General features: G+C 40.3%; 1 protein-coding gene across 3 annotated transcripts in view; it reads left to right on the top strand.

Moving 5' to 3' along the window:
• Positions 1-13,701, top strand: part of LOC120633081 (retinal-specific phospholipid-transporting ATPase ABCA4-like) — a 42,272-nt gene that overhangs the window by 24,027 nt on the left and 4,544 nt on the right. For all 3 annotated transcript variants that reach the window (XM_039903177.1, XM_039903178.1, XM_039903176.1), the window contains exons 19-31: positions 1,481-1,563; positions 2,911-3,130; positions 4,083-4,304; positions 4,719-4,841; positions 5,728-5,958; positions 6,970-7,064; positions 7,139-7,283; positions 8,311-8,424; positions 10,075-10,208; positions 11,318-11,465; positions 12,008-12,215; positions 12,926-13,077; positions 13,228-13,313. In XM_039903177.1, coding sequence (XP_039759111.1) covers positions 1,481-1,563; positions 2,911-3,130; positions 4,083-4,304; positions 4,719-4,841; positions 5,728-5,958; positions 6,970-7,064; positions 7,139-7,283; positions 8,311-8,424; positions 10,075-10,208; positions 11,318-11,465; positions 12,008-12,215; positions 12,926-13,077; positions 13,228-13,313 — 1,961 coding nt within the window. The remainder of the gene's footprint in view (positions 1-1,480; positions 1,564-2,910; positions 3,131-4,082; positions 4,305-4,718; positions 4,842-5,727; positions 5,959-6,969; positions 7,065-7,138; positions 7,284-8,310; positions 8,425-10,074; positions 10,209-11,317; positions 11,466-12,007; positions 12,216-12,925; positions 13,078-13,227; positions 13,314-13,701) is intronic.

Genomic DNA, 13,701 nt, shown 5'->3' with positions numbered 1-13,701 from the left:
CTCTAAAAGATTTTTTAAGGTTGACTTATACGCGGACGAAGTCGCGAAGTACCGCTTGTTTATTTATAAATACTCTGTATTTGCACACCGCTATAAGTTGAACAAATAAAAGAAGAACAGAAAAACAATCCAAAAGGTGGCCTTATCCCTTAGTAGCGTGGACCTCTGCCAGGCAACCTTCGGGTTAGGAAAACTGATGATTAATAATTTAAAAAAAATACATACGAATAACTACAAGCTAATACATGATCTAGAATTACACAAATCAAATACATAATACAATAATTATAAAAAAAAACCAAAAAATTAATATACACTTTAATTAACCATAAATAGATTGCACGGGCAGAAATGTGAAGTTCTCTTTTAGATAAGAAGGTAAATAAATAAATATAATACGGCAATACACACATCGCCATCTAGCCCCAAAGTAAGCGTAGCTTGTGTTAGGGGTACTAAGATGACTGCTGAATTTTTTTTTTAAATGAATAATATACATAAATACTTATAATATACAGATAAACACCCAGACACTGAAAAATATTCATGTTCATCACACAAACATTTTCCAGTAGTGGGAATCGAACCCACGGCCTTAGACTGAGACAGGAGGGTCGCTGCCTATGCGCCAATCGGCCGTCCTCAAAGAACAAAATATTCGGGCGTCTGAATGAGAAAGCGCGGCGGCCTTTTATAAGTCTATTTTTTTTGGCACTGAATGTACAAGTGTCACTTTGACTTTAAATTAACTCTATGCCAAATTTCAAGTAGTTCGATTGCTTAGTTAGAGCGTAAAGTAAGGACACCAACAAACAAACACACTATAGCATTTATAAAATGAGTTTATTTCGTAACTCTGTGTAAAATTAAATTCAAAAAATCCAAAATTTCTTTATTCATGAAGGCGTATTACAGGCACTTATGAAGCGTTCATACATATTAGCGTGTTTACATATTAGCCGGGTTTACTTATTAATAAGTAATAAGTATAAATAAACTTGATAATTTTATGCAGCCTGCGTGCGATTTACTAGGCTGCATAAAATAAGTAATTCGTTTAAGGTTGTGTATCATTTTATAACAAATTACCAGATGAAATCCTTGAGATGTCTCTCAATAAGTTCAATGTTTATGTAAAACGTAAGCTTATAGAAAAAATTATATTATTATAATAAGGAAAAGTAAATGATTAAAAAGCTTGGGTATGAATTGCTCTAACTTCATAGCTCAACATTAAATAGACTGTGAGATGGTGATAACAAAAAAAAACCTAGCTAAGTTTGTTGTTGGCTCTTCTTAGACCAGGGCACGTTTGGAACCCTCCTGGCTTTAGTTTTAAGTTAGCGAATGCAGTTATCACCATCACTCACATTAGTGTAACATGATAAATGTATGAACGCTTCATAAGTGCCTGTGATAAGGTCTACATGAATAAAACATTTTTAAATTTGAATTTGTAATTTTGTAAATGTTGTTTCAGCAATACTCGAGATCGGCCGCAAAAGTGTATTGGACTACCAACACTATTTGATTGGATACGAGATCAACGACACCGATGCAAAGGTCCGTTCGCTATTCAATATAATCTGTAGTAATAATTTAGCAGTTGTCTAGCTTTTTGTGACTGACCATGTCCGAGGAAGTTGTACCGCCATATTTATTTCTTCCGCCAAGTAGCATCGCTTTGTTCCGGTCTGAAGAGGGCATGGTTGCCGGTGTAATTCCAGGCCCATGAGGCTTAAAACTAATCCCCCAGGATGGACACAGGGCGGGCACGTTGCGGGACGTGTTCCTTGCGTACCCTGTGAAGTGATGTTCTGACTATGGTCTTTTTGCACTTTCCAACCGGTGGGCCATCATACTTCGTCCGTCAATAATAAAAGTAAATAGTGACAAATTGACAATCTTTTCTTATCTAGTCATAAGAAAAGATTGTCAATTTGTCACTATTTTACTTACTCGGAATATGCTTATTTATTCATTGGAGAAATTGATTGAACATATTTCATTGATAATATTGATTAAAATATATTTGGAGACCCTCAGGGTGATTAGATCGTATCTCGCGATAGACAGACATAAATCTCTCTCTCGCGATCACTTTTGTTTATTTATTGTATGGAAAAGTGCAGTTTGTTAGCAGTGATCACAAGATTTACTCCTGTCGCAAGATACGTAATCACCTTGCGAGTTCGAGCCCCGGCACCGACTGACTTTTGGGAGATATGAGCGTTTTTAATTAAAGCAATTTAAATATCACTTGCTTTCAACGGCGAAGGAAGCCAGTAATGGGTTGACGATGATGATGACTCAATGAAGCCTCACGTGCCTGTTAACTGTCACCGGCAGCCACGCCCTTCCGACTTGAACACAGCAATGCTGGTCGACGACATAAATATGTTTAAAATATCATGGAGACAATTCATCTCAAACGCTCAAGTATTCATCATCACTTCAACCGATTGAAGTCCACTGCTGGGCATAGGTCTTTTGTAGAGAGTTCCAAAATCAACGGCCGGGACCGCTTGCTTCCAGCGGCTTCCAGCGGCTCCCAGCGACTCGTTTGATGTCGTCTGTCCACCGTGTTGGGGCCAAATGCCAACGTAAACTAATGACAACCGTCATACAAAGGAAGGTCGCGTTTTTCGGACCGAGAGAACGCTGTTCCACTTTCCAAGGTTGAAAGAGCACCTGGGAGACCGTGTAAGAAGTGGTTCGACGATAAAGGGGAGTGAACCGAACATACCTATTCGGTATTGAAGAAGATGGCACATCATCGTTCGATTTTCCATCGGCTGACATCCGAACTTCAATATGAAGATGGCATCTAATGATGATGACATAAATAAGCATGGCGGGAATACTTCCTCGGTGAAGCTCTGTAACAAAAAATAATGTCATGTGTTTTAGGCGCTGTATACTACGTTGTTCCGCCACGCGGCGCCCGTGTCGCTGAACTGGCTGTCGAACATGCTCGCCGCCGCGATGATACCTAACGCTGTTGAGGATACCATCACCACCATTAACCATCCGCTGAGAGACGATCGCTACTACCGTTACACTCGACCGGACTACGTCGCCCCGAAGGACATCCCGTATTGTGTGGCCTGGATACTCGGCATCGTTTTCAGTGAGTATAAGTAGAAGGTAGAATGAGATTCAAAAACTACAACGTGTAAATGAAAACCGAGACATTACTTCACAGGCTTGACAGGCACATTATTTACTGTCTCTGAGACTCTGGGAAAGAGAAACGTTAATAGTTTTTGAGTAAACCACTGCCAAAGTTTTTACTACTACTAGCGTAGGTACTATGCGCTCGTCGGTCTTTAATCCGAAATAGGGTTGTCATAAGTAAACACTTCGAAAGTTTAATACTTCACAGTCTTTAGAGGTATGAAGTATTAAACATTATGTACTGTCTCTAGAGACATATCTGTGAAACATAAAACCGAATAGTTTTTTAGTAAACCGCTGCCATAATATCTGCTGAAAAAAATCAGATAAAGTCCTAACATCACATGCAAAATTAAAACAATGTGGGTCCTGTCACTTTCTTAGGTACGCGTCGCGTAGCTTAGGTACTATGCGCGTGACGGTTTTTTACCCTCAATGGGTTGTCATAAGTAAACACTTAGAATGTTTTAGAAAAATAATTATTCTTATTTTGATTTTTTTTACAGGGTGATTCCTTATGATATATACTTATGCATCCTTATTATTATTCTAATTATTTTATTATTTCGTAATTCTGTTACACGTTGTATAAAGTTCCAAATTTCAACAACATCGGTGCAACGGCAGATACATATTTAATCTCTTATAATGTCACTATTATTTTCGTTCCCGAACATCGGCGAGCTCGTTAAGCTTTCGGTCCTGGGTGGGTCTCTTTCCGATCGTGTCGGAGCTGACGTCCCATCGGACTATGAGTGTCAGGGAACAGAGAGTGCCCCTGTGTTTTTGCATACACTTGTTTACTATATTATCTCTTGCGTGGATGGAAAATTTATTTGTATAGTTGTATTTGACTTAGTATTACCATTGTCTGAAACTTTAATGCATTTTACCATTGCCCCCAGTACTCTTATGCACGATAGCAAACGGCGTCAGCCTTCCGTGCCTGGAGCGTATCTCGGGCTCGCGGCACATACACATCATGGCGGGGTGCCCGCCCGCGCTACACTGGGCCGCGACGTTGTGCGCGCAATTCCTCATATACACAGCCGTGCTAGTGCTGCCAATCATCGTGACCGCGGCCGCGGTGGAGACAGACAACACTATTAACCAACCGGACTTTCTTGGTGAGTTTTTGTCTTGTCAAAACTTCGTAGTTTAAGTCAAAGCGCAGAAGCCACAAACGTCTATTTACTTACATTGTTTACTCTGTTAAATACGCGACTGTACCTGAACAAAGACTTACACTGTACAAAGACTTAGTATCATGTTCATCATCATCAACAATCCATTACCGGACCAATCCAGGGCACGGGTCTCCTCTCAGAATGAAAAGGGTTTAAAGGTTTAGACACTGTTTTGAGAACATTATGGCCGATATTTGATTATTAAAACGCCCATAACACGTCTCACGTTCCTGTGAACGTGAGACGTGCCTGCCGAAAGTAAAAGCCCATCCACTAAGCTATCAACCGCTTCATCTTTTTCAAGGAAACACAATTCACGTACTCTGAAAATTGTACCACATGAATTATTTACAGGTGTCTTGGCATTGATTCTGATCCTCGGATGCCTGGCTTTCCTATCGTTCATGTACCTGGTGAGCTGTCTCTTTGCGGAGCGCGGCGCAACCATAATCTTAGTCGCTTGCATCGTCCTGTTCAGTAAGTTGCACCATCAACTTAGCATATTTTAGTAGTGTAGAGCTTTTTGTGACAGAGCTCGTCCAGGGTAGTACTACCGCCATTCTTATAATTATAAGAATGGCGGTAGCATGTGTAATGTCAATTTCATGAAATTGAATATGTGAATTCTTATTTGTGGATACGATGATTGTGATGATCTGCAAACAGTACAGTTTTAAAGTAGCATTACATATATCGTTAATATAAATCAGGAAAAGGAAGAGGTCTAAAATGCTCCCTTGTGGAACACCCAAAGTTTATACCAAATATACTAATATATAATAAGAGCACCAAATTATGTCTATTGGTACTCTTATTTCTGCTGGCAAACTCGAACACAGCATTGTTGCAATGCTTTGTTGTGGCCTGAAGGGCCTGTAGGGCCCTGACCTTTCTGACTTACGACCGAGACTAGAGTCTTGGTGACTTTGTGGAATTATGCAAATTTCATCAAAGTCGGTGCTGTAGTTGAACATCACGTATAAACAAACAAACAGACACGCTATCGTATTTATTATATCGTATGGATTTTATTAAACATTTAACATGTCAATATTCGAAATAAAACTTTTTTAGTAGTTAGTAGAGCTATTTGTGACAGAGATCGTCCGGGGAACTATGGCCATCCTTATTTCTGCCGCTAATTAGTATTGTTGTAATTATGTGTTTCGGCCTGAAGGGCGTGGTTGCCGGTCTAGTTACAGACGTAAAACCTTTGCCTCATAATGATTGAGATTGATGAAGATCGCAAGAAGGCGAGGGTTTTCCACTAACCATTAGAGGGTCATCTGCTTAATCCGTCGATTACTACTATATAAAAAAAAACATACACTAAAATAATTCAAAATTTACTTTCTTTTTCTAGGTATCCTAACGCCTTCAATATCGATAGGGACGGATTTGTTCGACAGCGGGGCTAAAGGTTTCGGGCACTACCTCATTGTGCTGATCAGCTACGTCATGCCGCCGCACACGTTCACCATTGCTATCGCAGAGAGCGTTCGTAGCGCACAGTTGAACGCGCATTGCGTTCTGAACATTAACTTATGCCCGAACCTACCTCCTATGTATGGTTTTGACCTTGAAAAGTGTTGCGGTAATTGCGATTTCACAACCTATATAAATAAATATATATCATAAATATCTATTATAGTATATATAAATTTATATCGATATTTTTGTACTTAATATGTAAATTTAGTATGTAAGTTCATGCAAGTTTTTTATTTTTTTTTTGTAACATACTTTATGCACTATCCACTTTCCACTTTTTTATCGGCTTCGTACAATCAGGTTGCATTTAAAAGATCACTTTTAGTGACAAGGCCGCCTTTCAGTAACTACTACAAACTACTACTACTACTAAAACAGTACTAGCACTAAGTGCTATTACTGTTTTCCTTGTATTTTTCCTATTGTGTTGTGTTGCAATAAAGTTTTTCTATTATATCCTATTCAAATCCTATGCACCAATTTTCTCTTTATTTCATTAATTCATTGATAGTCTTTGTCAGTCCATGTTGGACTTAAGAGCTCTCCCAACGGAAGGGGCTGCCCATAACCACTACGCAGGGCAGATGGGTTGGTGGTCAGTTAAATCATTTATTTCCTCCAGACAAGAAACATATAATACGATAGAAAAATTTAAATTATTCTATACATACATCTAAGGACTGTTCCTTAGTGTGAGATCCTTGTACCAGGTCGGAACTAAAATGACAGTTGTATCTAGTAATTAGTACAAGTATCTATCAATCGTTGTTGACCCCTATATGCTTTTATGAGATCTCCAAATAATTTTCATTACTATTTATTCATTTAATTTCGATTAAATTTTTGAGTCATAGATTTATATATTATTTGTTTTGTGAATCTGACCTTAAAAGGTGGCATACCTTTTAATAATTTAATTTTCAAAATCTGTCCACATTGGCCGCATATATTATATACATAACCCGCGCGATTAAAGAATAAATTTAGAAATGGCGGCCGATTCCGTTCTATGTCATTCGCACGCCCTTATATTGTACGAAACCCATTTTTGAATTTCCCTATTATTTCCCTGGATCAATCGACTAAAATTTTAAGTGTTATTTCGTTGTTTCAGTGGAAAAAGTAAAACCGAACTGTTACTTCTGTTTCGGGGAGTTCTCACCTGGGAAAAACATACTCATCCTTCTGTTTCAATTTTTTGTTTATATGGTAAGCGGCGCACAAACACATGAAAAATATTCAAGTCCGTTTTTACAACGTTCACGATGTGGTATGATTGTCAGGCGATAGTGGTGCTGACGGAGTACGGCGTGTTCAACAGCCTATTCGACCGGCTGTTCAACGCGCGCTACCAGCCCGCCAGCCCTGCTGGCGTTCACGAGATGGTCCGCGCTGAGAAGACCTACGTCGACAAGGCTATAACACTACGTGAGTCGCATTTTTTTTTCTTTAAAATAAACATTAAGCTTCATCGATAACCATCAATAGCCTACAACAGTCCGCTGCTGGACAAAAGACCCGTCCCGACGGGAGGGTTTGGCAGATCGGAATACAGTTGTAACCATAAAAAATTATTTATTTCCAATTTTTTTTTAACCACAACTGCAAGTTCAATAATCATTTTTTTTTGTGTTGAATAGTAAAACAAAAGGCGGCCTTATCGCTTAGTAGCGATCTCTGCTGGCAACCTTAGGATTAGGGAAACAGAATGCAGACGGTGCATAATTGAGAGAAAGAGAAATGTATGAATAACTGCATACTAATACATTTCGACACTTATCCCGGATTACAAAATAACGATTTAGAAAATTAAAAAGCTTTGATAATTGATTGTTATTTCATTTATTTTTAAATTCAATTCAATTGTACATTGGATTTTAAGGAATTTCCGCTAAATTATCAGCACCGACTGCAAAATCTGGAAATAAAGAGATTCAATTCAATTTTGTGATCTTCTGAAATCTAAATTAATATAACTACCGGCGATCGAATAATATTTTACAACTCAAAAGCTGCTAATGGGACTTAACTATGATAGTTAATTCCCTCGCGGTTCTTTTTAGTAGGTAATTTAATAATGTAATGAATTTTTTTGATGTATCATCAATAGTTTTCACAGCGCACGCCAAATAATAAATTTCATAGGCAAAATTTTGGGGTTAGGGTTACTGTATTGCAATTTTCTTAAAGATCTCAAATTTGCTTAGCTTTCTTCTGGCGAATAATTGGTTCAAATCAGTCCAGTACTTTCGGAGCGCCTATTAGTTAAAAACAACCAACCATTATTAGTACAGATAATATGTTTAATGTGACCTGTTCTACTCTCCGTCCCTTCAAGTAACTCTATGCCAAAAATAGGGTTGATTAGTTAGTTCCGACATAAAGGAATGAGTGACAAACAAACAGGCACACTTTCGCTGTAATATTAGTAAAGACATGTTATTTATTTCCGCAGCAAAGAGTCAGATCCCGGACGCGATGCTAGTAAGCGACGTTCATAAGAACTACTGGCGTATCTTCGGCAAGTCATGCAACGCCGTACGGGGTGTGGATTTCTCTGTGAAAAAGGGTAAGAACAAAGAACCACATTGATTCAATCCGATGCAACACCATGTAGTAGTGAGCTTGTCGTGACAGAGCTCTTTCAGGAAAATACTTCGACTGCATGTTGTGAAAGTTATATGAAAAAAGGAGCCTATCCTTGTGTGCATATATCTGAGGTGCACGCAACTGCTCGGCTGTACGCCGCCTATCGAAAATAATGGTGATACGATAAGAGATTAAATATGTATATGCCGCTGCACCGATCATCTGTCTGCGCCTTTTCCCATCATCTGGGGTCGGCTCTCCATGTCCGTTTCCTCCATTCAAGACGGTTTTGAGCAGTTTTCGCGTTAATATCATTTAGCTTCAGGTCATTTTGGACCGTCGTTAACCAGGTGGCGGGGGGTCTTCCGCGCCCACGCTTCGTCGTCGGTATGTCCAGGGCTACTCGTACCATGTGGTCTGCGGGTCGTCTGACAACGTGTCCGTACCAGCGCAATCGTTTTTCCTGTAATTTATGAACGATGGGAGTGATTCCATAACTACCTCTAACATACTCGTTCTTGATTTTGTCGAGGCGGGTGACGCCCTCTGACCAGCGTAACATGCGCATCTCAGTGGTGTGTAACTTTGTGCTGTGCTTTTTGGTAGCGGCCCAGCATTCCGTACCATACAGTATGGCAGGGCGGATTGCAGTTTTGTATAGTTTCCCATTGATCTTTAGGGGCATTCTTCTGTCACACATTACGCCTGTGAGCTGTCTCCACTTATTCCAGCCAGCTGTAGTACGATAAGTCACGTCATCGGCAATTTTACTATCGTTGCTTATTTGAGAATTTTTGGAACTATATACAACGTGTAAGAGATTACGATACAATGTTGGGACTGCATAGAGGTGTATTTCATAAGGAATCAAACTGTAAAAATAATAAATCAAAAGAAGCATATTTATTTTCCATAATTCTTTTGATTCAAAACATTCTAAGTTTTTACTTATGACAACCCTATTGAGGGTAAAGACCGACACGTGCATAGTACCTACGTTACGCAATGCGTACCTAATGAAGTGACAGGACTCGCATGATTTTTAATTGTGCATGCGATGTTAGGTCTAAATCTGATATTTTTCTGTAAAAACTATGGCAGTGGTGGTATTAGGTTTTGTGTTTCACAGAAATGTCTCTAAAGACAGTACATAATGTACAGTGGCGTGCATAGAAATATGCACCGGGTATACAGAATATACAAAATGAAGGAAATCTCCAATACGAGTTATAAATACTTAAGGGTATTTATGCTATTAGACCTTTTTATAACTCTTACAATGCCTATCCTTAAGTTTTTTATAACTCGTACTAGAGGTTTTCTTCATTTTATATCATCTGCATAGCCTGTGCATACCCTCTATGCACGCCACTGCCTCTAAAGACTGTGATGTATTATTTCGGTTTTCATTTACAAGTTGTATAGCTTGCAACCTGGAGATGGGCAAACGATTGCATAATTTGAAAACGCACATAACTCTTATATATCAATTATATTAATATTAAATATCAATAGTTAGAGGTGTGTTTCGGAGATTGCACTCGGTCCTTTCGAATGGCCGATGCTCTAACGACTAGGATATCACCGCTTTCCTTTTATGATATCAGGATGTATTTTTACTGTCCCGCAGGCGAATGCTTCGGTCTGCTGGGGGTGAACGGCGCGGGCAAGTCCAGCACCTTCAAGATGCTGACGGGTGTGGAGTGCACCACCCGCGGCGCTATCTTCGCAAACGGGAACTTCATGAGCAGGACTTCCGGCAAGGTGACTATCACACCTCACTTCGGTTTTATTGATAATTGACGGACCAAACATCTGGTCCACCTGGTGATAAGTGGAAACCTTCGCCTATTAACAGAGTACCACTTCGCAGGGTATGCAAACAGGCCTAATGTGCATGTAATTACACCGGCAGCCATGCCCTTCAGGCCGGAAAGCATTACAACAAGGCTGCTTAGCGGCAGAAATAGGCATGGTGGTAGTACTTTCCCGGACGAGCTCTGTCATAAAAAGCTTTACTACTACAGAAATCATCAGGTCGTGAGTTAAAGGTCGTAGACACCGACATACTCGTATTTCATGCGTCAAGGTCACTTTATGAATTTGATGAATTTCTTAATGTAACGTTGCTTGGAAGCAAGCCGCTCCGGTTTCATCTGACATAAGATAGAAATGTGATTGTTAAATAATGTAGGGAAAGAGTGACTGCTGAGTTTCTTGCCAGCTTCATCTAAAATCTGCCCTTAGAGCCGGTGTGGGAATAGCGAAAGAGTAATAAAAATCCATCCGTCCAACCATACACACTTTCGCATCAATAATATAAAAATGAATCGTTTGTGTGCTAAGCTCAAATCTCGAGGGCAGATGAACCGATTTCGCTAATTCTTCTTTTAGAATATTCCTTGAAGTACGAAGATGGTTCTTACAGAGAGAAAAATCTAAGAAATTGCCTGAAAAAGTCTGAAAACTACACTTTACCCATAGACACGATTCATAATAATACAATGTAAACTTGTCAATATAAACTTTAACACCATACCATAGTTTGTGTCAGTGGAGAGGTACCGGAAATACAAAAAGCTACGACGGGTATAAAAATGCTCAAAGCAAGAAAAAAGGCGCGAGCCGCCGGGATGCGTATAATATAGTTTGGAAATTAAACTGGATCCGGTAGGTGGCGCTGAAATTAGGTTTTAAGTTTTTTTAGACATTAAAACCGGTATTAAACTATTTGATGGAGACGAAGTTACGCGTGTTAGCTAGTTTTGAAATAAAAGTAAGATTAATCTTTATTGGCGCTACTTTTGGCAAATTAATCTTTATTGGTGCTACTTTTGGCAAATTATTAATACTACCGCCTTCCCGTCCAACAGTATCTACAGTCGCTGGGCTACTGCCCGCAGTTCTTCGGCCTGGACGAGTTCCTGAGCGGACACGACAACCTCACGTTGTTGCTAACACTGCGTGGACTCGCGCCAGACGATGTGGAGGCCGAGGCCAAAACGTGGATAGAGATCGTGGGTAAGTGCTGGGTATATATATTTATATATATATATATACTACGCCAATACACAGATCGCCATCTAGCCCCAAAGCGTTGATTGTGTTATGGGTACTGAGATAACTGATGAATATTTTTTTGAATAATATAAATACATACTTGTAATATACAGATAAGCAGTAAGCACCCAGACACTTTTTCCAGTTGACCCACAGCCTTGTACTCAGAAAGCAGGAGCGCTGCCCACTGCGCCAATCGGCAGTCAAATGAATGGTTTTCTTAAGTGCTACCAACGTTTGATAATTTAAATATAAGCACGTTTTTCCGTACCCTTCGTATCAGATGTCCAAAACTTGATGAATTATGTTTCATTTTGAGAAATTTTACCCTACCAAAATTTAAAACAACTTAAGAAGGGCCCCATGAAGCCAAATGTTTTATTTTAATTCGACTCCTGTAACAGACTTTGGAAAAACAAAGGATTTCCACAGGATTTGTAATAAACTAAGAATGCAGTCTGCAGCTAGTAAGGAAATATTTGAATTTAACTCTTGTTGTTCAGGGCTGGAGAAGTACGCCCGCGCGCCGGTGTCGGGCTACTCGGGCGGTTGCTCGCGCCGGCTGGCGGCGGCCGCGGCTCTGTGCTGTGGCAGCGCGGTCACACTGCTAGACGAGCCCACTGCCGGTGTGGACGTGGCCGCGCGCCGACGCGTGTGGGCGGCCGTCCGACGCGCCGCCAAGAGCCGCGCGCTCGTCATCACCTCGCACAGGTATGACCTTATGAAGATACTTATCCTGATAATTTCTTGTCGAAATTCCCAATACCTAAAGACACACCGAGTGCCCGTGCGTGTGCGTTTGCAGTACATGTGCGTGTCGTGTGCGTTTGCAGCACGTTTGCGTGTGTGTTTACAGCACGCGTGCGTGTGCGTTTGCAGCACGTGTGGATGTGCGTTTGCAGCGCGTGTGCGTGTGCACCAGTTGAATCGTATGGAACGAGTCACACTGACTACGCAGTACCTTTCTCTACCAGTTTATTTTAAATTATATGTAGATTTAATTATTTATTTACATAACTTAATTTATCATGACAGGCTTAACTTAATGCGATAACTAAGTTACGTCTAATAACAAAGAACCTTAAAACGAATAATGAGCATAACTGATAAATACGTAGTTCCCTTTATGAATTCGCCCATTTAACAGCTGAATATGTGTATATAATATTTTTTGTACCACCTGCCTCTACATCACATACATAGCACATCTTTAGCATTTTCGTACCATGCCTTTGGTTACCTGGATGAGGTCTCTATGTAGCAATAAGGCCGCCAAATTTTACCTTCTATACCGATCAATTGTTTTTGCTATTTTTATATAATTTTCCTATGTGGCTCACAATAAAATTTTATTCATTCATTCGGTCATTTATTCGCTCATCTATTCAGTCATTAATTCGTTAATGAAATGTACTTGGCAGCATGGACGAGATGGAGGCGTTGTGCGGGCGCATTGCGATCATGTCGTGCGGGCGAGTCGTGGCGCTCGGTGAGGCGGCGGCTTTGCGCGCGGCACACGCCGCCGGCCACGCCGTACTGCTGAAGCTCACGGCACGAACTGACGCAACAGACGGTACATTTTCTTATGTCCGTTTTATCTAAACCTAGGAATCGCCTTAATCGGATGCCTAGTCATTAAAGTGATTCTTAGAGAGAAAAAAAACGTTTTAAAAACTGCCTGAGCCTGAGGCATACATAATACATTATCATTGCTTATTTCCAGTAACGGATAGCGCCAAACCGGATGTGACGCGGCTAAAGGCGGCATTGCACCAGAAGTTCAACTGCACCCTGCGCGACGAGCACACGGTAATTATTGCCTACGGGTATCTCTAGAGACTTCAGTCGCGGCTAGTTCAAAACGAAACGCGAATACAATCATATAGTAATAATAAGCATAATCAACTGGCGCCACAAGTACTGAGTATCTCAGATCGTGTGGCGGTATGGAAGAGTAAGGAGTTGCATGGCAGATTCTACAAGACCCTGTCGGGACTGGATGTAGATCAAATCGCATCTGTATCCTGTTTACAGTTTGGTGACCTATTTGGAGAAACCGAGGGTTTTGTCTGTGCAATTATGGACGAAGTCATCAAGACGAGAAACTACCGGAATACATTATGAAAGATGGCACTCTAGACATATGTCGAGCATGTTATCTTACGGCGAATACTTGGACAGACATAATCAAGTAGCC

This window comes from Pararge aegeria, chromosome 21, assembly GCF_905163445.1.
Source record: "Pararge aegeria chromosome 21, ilParAegt1.1, whole genome shotgun sequence".
In the NCBI taxonomy this organism is placed as follows: Eukaryota; Metazoa; Arthropoda; class Insecta; order Lepidoptera; family Nymphalidae; genus Pararge; species Pararge aegeria.
This window is presented reverse-complemented; position numbering and strand designations above follow the sequence as displayed.